General features: G+C 37.2%; 1 protein-coding gene across 1 annotated transcript; it reads left to right on the top strand.

The window, feature by feature from the left end:
* Positions 2,562 to 8,367, top strand: LOC109840268 (elongation factor 1-alpha-like). The gene is given in 6 exon segments (XM_020408843.1): positions 2,562 to 2,670; positions 6,506 to 6,720; positions 6,722 to 6,758; positions 6,760 to 6,850; positions 6,853 to 6,974; positions 7,299 to 8,367. Coding segments are annotated over 6 exon segments (1,341 nt in total). The 5' UTR covers positions 2,562 to 2,637; the 3' UTR covers positions 8,142 to 8,367.

Genomic DNA, 8,367 nt, shown 5'->3' with positions numbered 1-8,367 from the left:
CGAGTCCCAGATTTGTTTCCCAGATTTGTTTCGAAGTATCCTTGACAAGAATAGTCTCCATAACCTGCCGATCTATAGCCTAAAACAAATAATTCTTCACCTTCAAATCTCACAATTTCTGATCCTCTAGTTGCTTGCGCCGATCCACTGTTTTAAATATCGGCCGATAATCGATATTATCGGCCGAGTTATCGGATTTTGGGAGCTCTCCGCTAGGATAAATTGGATTTTTAATCGGTTATCGTTTTTATAGGTTTATCGGCGATTTATCGGCGTTGTCGGCACTTATTGGCCGATAAGTAAGACTTTTTTATCGGGATTATCGGGATTATCGGTCCATTTTGACTAACATTATATATTTTCAAGGCTATGATGCAAGTTTCGTTTTCTACAATTTGTTAGTGATTCTAAACATGATTTACATTTTGGTATGTTTATATTTCATTAAGCATGATTAGATTACATTTTTTAATTGTTATATTATATATACACATCATCCAGTATATCACTCCGATAAATACTACTTATCCACGATATATCCCCGATTTCTGCTATCCGATAAGGATTTTGGCCGTCCGATAAATCCCCGATAATCGATATTTAAAACCTTGCGCCGATCCTCGGTCAATGTTTCTCCTTCTGATGCCTCAGGAATTCCATCCTCCACCAGACTCCAATATTCCTTTGACCGAAGGAAGTTTTCCATAAGCATTGACCAGTGATCATAATGGCCATCAAACTTAGGAATCGCAGGTTGAACAAAGTTACTTTCCGTAGCCATACTTTGAACACTTTCAGACACTCTTTTTCTCTTTTTACTCTCGGTCAGGCCCTTGTGATGGCTCTGATACCAGAATTTGTTAGAGACATACACTCAGAGAACACGCTCAATTTTGGAGAAGAGAAATCTACATACATTCAAAGTAGATAGTCGGCATATATATTGCCTTACAAACTGAACAGAAAAGAAAGAGAGTAACCACCCACGTTCTACACTCCTATTAACGTGGTCTGTGGCTGTAAACTGAATTAAACAACACATAATGATCCTATAAATAGGATCCAATAACAGAAAGCTAATTGAACTGGTAAATAGTAAGCTACTGGACTGACTTCTAGTGGGCTGACTTCTCAACATAATCTTGGTTTAATTTCATGAATTTTTGTATGATTAGGGTTTGTCTAGGGTTTCGAACTACAATATTTCGTTCTTGATGCGTTTTGTCTGTGGACATTTTAATTTCTTGAATTTTAGTATGATTAGGGTTTCAAATTATAATCTCCGATGAAATCCTGTGAGCATACTTTTAATTCTCTCAGGTTGCGTTTGGATTCGAGGATTTGATTTCAAATTCCAGAATTGAATTCTACATTTTAAAATCCAGAATTTCAAATTCAATTCCTTCGTTTGGGAAACATCCAAATTTGAATTCCAGAATTCAATTTGAAATTCATGTTTGGCAAACTTTAGAATTTCAATTTTAAAAATTTCAATTGAGTTGTTTGCCAAGTAGTAGAATTCTAACTTCTAAACTAAAATAAGCAGTAATGTCAATAGTTGACCTAATAATCACCATAAAATAACCAAAATCATTCATCAATAAAACTTTGTAAACTCATCCACCACTAACCAAAACAATAAATAAAGTAAAAACTTCTAATATTACATATAACAATTCAACAAACTAGAGATGCAAAATATCCAACAAATACAAACCCACAAAACTTAATATTTCGATGTTACATATTGTCATACTTAAGTTGCTCTCACACTAGTTTCTTTAAGACTTTTACATCTTATTCAAATGAGAGTTTCTTTTTAATGCTTATACACTTTCACTTTGTATTTCTTTTATAGTTTTCTCCCCTCCGTTCAGAAAGTCTTGCTTTGCAAGTTCTTGAATCACCTGAAACAATAACAAGAAGACCAAATCAGTTCCATTCTTAAAGACCGTGAAGACTTGCAACATAAAAGAAATCATGTTCTTGAGGGCTCTCGAATGATCAAAACTAATATTTCCCAAGACTCCAAATTAATCAATTATTATTTGCAATGGACAATCCACTTGTAGTATATCCAAACAATTCCATCTATAAGTCTCTTATGCACAAACTTAGGCGCATAGGATTGACCCATGGCAATCAGATTATGTTCACCAAATTTCGTTGTTCTAGCAAAAAGGACCAACAGGAGCCTAACAAGAGTTCATGGGCAAATTAAAAGAGGATTAACACTTAATTCTGCAAACAAGGTCAGTTCTATTTTCTGCTACGAGCCCAATTCTCCTAAATTCAAAAGTCTATAGCAACTTATTTCAATTTGTTATAGGTTTTTGATGAGAAGGGGGAACTAATCAGTGAGGGGTATGATGAAGGTCCAAGATTTACTCACCAATCACACAGTTCAAATCATCAAAGGTACTTGGCAAAACAGAAATAAAGTACTCAAATCAATTGAAATATATATCCTAAACAGTTCGCTTTTTTTCCAAAAATATTTTCCCCTCCATTTCATGCATGGGCAGAGAGCTCCATGTACCTGATTCCAGGCGACGAAGAATACTCCGAGTTGAAGACTATATCAAGAATACTCCGAGTTAAAAATGTCTCCGAGTTTTGGCTGAAAAAGATGAAAGAATGACTATATTTGAGTTGAAAGATCACGAGTCAGTACGTTGTTTGGCTGGAACTCCCTCACTATAGCTATCTTTTATTACAGACTCGTAAACAGTTTTTGATATTCTTCTAATTTCTTACATGAACCAAACTAAAGTACTATGTATAGGCCCAAAATTTGCACACAGTTTTCCTTAAAAAGAAGGAAATTATATTAGTAGAAAATCTCTAAAGTCAGAGAAACTTCATTGAACAAACAATTCTAATTTTCACAGCAAATCACATCCATTAACGAAGTTTGAAGAAAAAAAGCCACATTGAAAATATGAAATTTGTCGTATCAATAACCAAAACATATAGCGAGGATATACATGCACACTTGCTAGGCATTCACTAATTACATTGAGGAAGTACGAGTAAATACCATGACACCAACAAAACTACCAAGCATAGCAAAGGAAAAGAGAGGAAGAATACATTCTCAAACAAAAAGAGTCTGATATAAGTATCATAATAACTAGGACTACCACACAAAGTTGCAAACAACATGTATCCACATGAAAGCCTCATGATTGAATATGACCAAATATACTCTCAGTTTCTACTTGAATGACCTTCGAGAATGATAAGCATGAACTTCCCATGTTCAGGATGTGAAATGCAACCAATACTGCAATATAGTCGATAGGCATCTAGAAGCACTGGCACATATTAAGATCACAGCTATGAACAAGAAAGAAAATCCCAAACATGATGATATTTCTAGGAATTCAAAATTATTATAATCATTATATCACATTTAAAACATTGGTATATTGACAGATGTTTTAACCAATGTGCTATCCTCGAATCTAATTACATTTGCATAACATTTGAGACAAGTTTAATTGCATACCATGGAATGGATAAAATGTTTTAACCAGTGCACCATCGTGAAAGCTAATTCCATTTGCGTAACATTCGAGATAGTATAAATTGCAAACAATGAAATGAATAAACTGTTGTCCTCACAAAAAATAAAAGTACAAAAAGAGTTTTAACTGTTCACTAGCTGAAAGTGAAGGTTTATGAAATTCAACTTTATTCAATGTCGACTTGCTCTTACTCTAGTAAAGTCGTGTTTGTAGAAGTTTGGCCACTAATAGGCTGAACTTGTATAAGACTGTGACAGGATAAGCATGGAGCATCAATCATTAGTTGTTTTTCTTATTAAATATAAGTGTTCATAAATAATTTCAATATTGTGCATTCAAATTGCCAGAAGCTTGCAGCATGGGGGTACAGCCATCTTAATGGTCTGTATTAATTGTATGTCATGCACTGTAGGCATTAAGAAAAAGAGTGTCAGTGCCAAAAACTCTACCACTGTTGAAGTATTCCACTATTAAAAAGAAACATGCACTAAAACAGAAGAGAAAACTGCTAACCTCCAGAGGAAGAGGAGTCTGATTGACCATTAGGTGTATGGCGGCGGTACTTCCTGTGAGCTGCATCCTGTGCAGGTTTGCGAAATGATGCCTTTGCATCTGAGTGCTCTAGAGAATCTGTTCGTAAAGCAGGATCCATGAATTCAACACCTCAAAATCAAAAGAAAATGTTGTTAGTAATAATTTGATAATTTTCCTACGTAGTCTATTTGATAATTGATATATAGTAGCAGAAGTGGCTTAAAACTGATGACAACTGGAGTGTAAAGATAAATTACAAAAGATAGGTAGTTCAGAATAGTCCATCTAGACATAGCGACAGTTAATGTCCTAAAACTGGTATCTTAAAGAGTTATTGCTTTAGTTCTAATTGCATGTCCAAGGGGAGATTCTGCAAATCCTCCATCAATATAGTTTATAACATTCCATAATTTGTTGAAAAATCATTTACGTATTAGACGATGAAATCACAAGCATATGACGGAACACAAGAGAAGATCTTTATGGTTATATACCCAAATGTAAGACATAAAAAATACATCTATAATGGATCTTATTGCAAAAGTTATTCAGAATGTATACTTCATAATAGTGCATAATATAACATTCATGTTTGAAACTAATCTGTTGTGATCCAGCACAAGAACCATCAAAAGAATACACATTTAAAATTCAAAAGACAAACCCAAGCATCAACTGGAAATCTGTATAGCGTCACTCTCTGTTCACTTGATACATGAACAGAAAAAATGATAAAAACGTTTTTTTACCTGTATACACAGGTGTTATAGGTTACATCAGATGATGTTAATATCAAATTGAACACTTCATCTTAAACATTTGGACAGGAGCATGGATGCGCATGCGGGCAAGCAAGCGGAGGTTGTGGAGGAGGGAAAATTGGAAAAAATCTCAGTCCGCAAGCTAATTTCCAACTTAATTTGCAAAATTGGAAATTCAATTCATAAAACTCGAATACAAACCTTTGGCTTAGGGTTTGAGGAGCCGATGAAGGGCTAAGATTGGCTAGACATTGTTGAAGTGGAATTGAAGTCGGAGATCGAGCTTTTTAGGGTTTCGGCCTCGAAGAGGAGGGAGTGGAGGTCGTCGACGGCGCGAATGAAGTCCTTGGATCGGGCGAAGAGACGGAGGTTGTGGAGGAGGGCCTCGAGCTTGGACTGGGCGAAGGCACGGCGGATGAAGGGGGAGAGGTCGTTGCCGTTGGAGATGGCGGCTGGGAGAGATCTCGTCGTCGTCGTAGCCACCGCCGGTTGAGAGATCGCGAGGGGGGAATCGCGAGAGCGGGGGGAATTTGTGAGAGCGGAAGTGGAGAGAGAAGAAACGGGAATTACAAATGATAGTCTATCAATCGGGATTTAGAATTATGGGCTTAGTATAGGTTTAAACTATTAAATGGATTTGGGCCAATATCCAGTATTCAAATTCTTATGGATCCAAACACTAGAATTGGGCCAAATACACTATTTGATGGGCCAATATCCAGTATTCAAATTCTTATGGATCCAAACACTAGAATTGGGCCAAATACACTATTTGAAATGAAATTCTAGTTTCCAAACAGGCCCTCAAGAAATTAGCACTCTAATTGTATTTTTTTTATTTTTTTATTTTTTTATTTTACTATGATTTTAGGCATATGAAATCCAGTGAGCATAATTTTAATTCCATCAGGAAAATAACACTTTAATTTTTTTTTTTGTGTATTTTATTATGATTTTAGGCATATTACAAAGGGTAGCACCTCCAATGAAATTCGTGTTTGTACTATGTTCTCTCGCATGTAAGTTACTTTAATATGTTTAGTATGATTAGACATTTAGGCATTATTTTGTTGCTTGATGTGCTATTGACATTAGTATGATTACACGTTTCACATTATTTTGTTCTTGATGTGGCTCTGAGCATGATTTATTGATGAAATCTAAGCAATGTGGTTTGTACATAACTTTATTTTCTTGAATGTAGTATGTTTTTAGGCATTATTTAGGGGTGTACATAACTTTATTTTCTTGAATGTAGTATGTTTTTAGGCATTATTTAGGGGTTATAGATCTAATATAATCTGCTTTTGATGTTTTTGATGTGTTCTTGATTTTAGTATGATTAGGCATTTAAGCATTATTAGGCATCTTCCTCCCAGTATGTTTTCTACGGGTTTTTTATTTTTTATTTTTTTTATTATAGGAAACCACCGTGTTTGGCAAATAAAAGCACATTGAAATGTTTTCTGTATGTTTTAGGCTTAAAATAAGCGAAACTTCTTTGGGTATATTGTAGAGATCAAGTATAGATTAATGTACATAATATGTAGCATGACAAGTGTTTCGTAGCATCTTAAGCATAGGTACAATTGCCAAATCCTCATCCTCAGCAATATACGTTCCAGTTTGTTTCCTAACCATTTACCGGCGCCTCATATGGTATTTGCTTCATATCTCCAGCTTGCACTGTGGGTAAAGAAAAGACTCACATCAACATTGTGGTCATTGGCCACGGTTGACTCGGGCAAGTCGACCACCCACTGTCATCTAATCTACAAGTTGGGAGCTGTCAGCAAATGTGAAATTGAGAGTTTCGAGAAGGAAGCTTCTGAGATGAACAAGAGGTCATCCAAGTATGCATGGGTTCTTGACAAGCTCAAGGCGAGAGGGAAAGAGGCTGACCATTGACAATGCTCTATGGAAGTTTGAGACCCACCACATACGACTGCACTATTATTGATGCTCGCTGGCATCGTGATTTCATCAAGAACATGATTACCGGTACTCTCAAGCTGAGCTGTGCAGTATTGTTATTGACCCACGCGCTGGCGGTTTTGAGGTTGGCATCTCTAAGGATGGGCAGACACGTGAGCACGCTCTTCTTGCTTTCATCATGGGAGTGAAGCAAATCATTTGTTGCTGTAACAAGGTAACTTTTATTGGTGTACTTTTAACTGTAATACCCTGTTGACTTACATTGTTTATTTCGCATGTAGTAAATTACCAATTCAATTATTGTTGTTAATATTATTCGCTTTTGATGGATAAGTTCTTTTATCTTATGTTCCTTTGTTTTTGATGCGCTATTGCATGTTTGCGGTTTTTAAATTTGATTTTCTACCAATCTGCTCGGTGTTTCACCAATCGTTCCTACTTTTCTATACTTTCTGGCTATACTGTGACTGAAGTGTTTACAATTCGTTTATACGCAGCTGCCTAATTTGTTGTTTAATTTGCCGACACTTTTTTTTAGATGGATGCTACCACCCCCAAGTATTCGAGGGCCAGGTATGAAGACATCGTTAACGGAGTCTCTTCCATCCTCAAAAAGGTTGGCTACAACCCCGATGTAATCCCCTTTGTCCCCATCTCTGGTTTTGATGGTGACAACTTGATCGAGCGGTCGGCCAACCTACTCTGGTACAAAGGCCCCACCCTTCTGGAAGCCCTCGACCAAATTAACCAACCAAAACGCCCCACCAACAAGCCTCTACGTCTCCCCCTCCGGGACGTCTACAAGATTGGCGGTATCGGGACCATCCCTGTTGGCCGAGTTGAAACCGGAGTCCTTAAATCCGGTATGTTTGTCACCTTTGGCCCCACCTGTCTCACGACTGAAGTCAAGTCTGTCGAGATGCACCAGAAAGCTTTGGACGTGGCTCACCCTGGGTGTATTGTTGGATTTAACGTCAAGAACGTTTCAGAGAAGGATCTCAAGAGAGGCTATGTTGCTTCGAATTCTAAGAATGACCCAGCAAAGGAAGCAACTAGCTTCACCTCCCAGATTATTGTTTTGGACCACCCGGGTCAGATTAAAAATGGGTACACGCCGGTGTTGGCTTGTCACACGGCGCACATAGCTGTCAAGTTTTTAGAGATTCTGACAAGGATTGATAGGCGATCCGGAAAGGAGCTCGAGAAGGAGCCCGTGTTTTTAAAGAGCGGCGATTCTGGGCTAGTTGATATGGTTCCAACTAAGCCGATGGTGGTGGAGACTTTCTCGGAGTATCCTCCTCTGGGTCGGTTTGCCGTTAGAGACACGAGGCAGACGGTTGCTGTTGGAGTGATTAAGAGCGTGCAAAAGAAGGAGGCATGAAGCTGGCTCAGCATTTAGTTGGTTGATAATGTGAATAGAACCTTTGTTGTTGATGTTTGTCTTTGATACCGCTGCTAATTTTGTTTCACCCATCGTTTCTACTTTCTATACTTTCTTGCTATACTGTGATTGAAGTGTTTGCAATTCGTTATACCACTAGCTAATTTTGTTGCTTAATCTGTTGCTGCTCCAAAATTACAAAGAGCTTCTTGAAAGTACTTCAACA

The sequence above is a fragment of the Asparagus officinalis genome, chromosome 5 (assembly GCF_001876935.1).
Source record: "Asparagus officinalis chromosome 5, Aspof.V1, whole genome shotgun sequence".
Classification (NCBI taxonomy): Eukaryota; Viridiplantae; Streptophyta; class Magnoliopsida; order Asparagales; family Asparagaceae; genus Asparagus; species Asparagus officinalis.
Note: the sequence above shows the minus strand (reverse complement) of the source record. Positions and strands in the feature narration are given on the sequence as shown.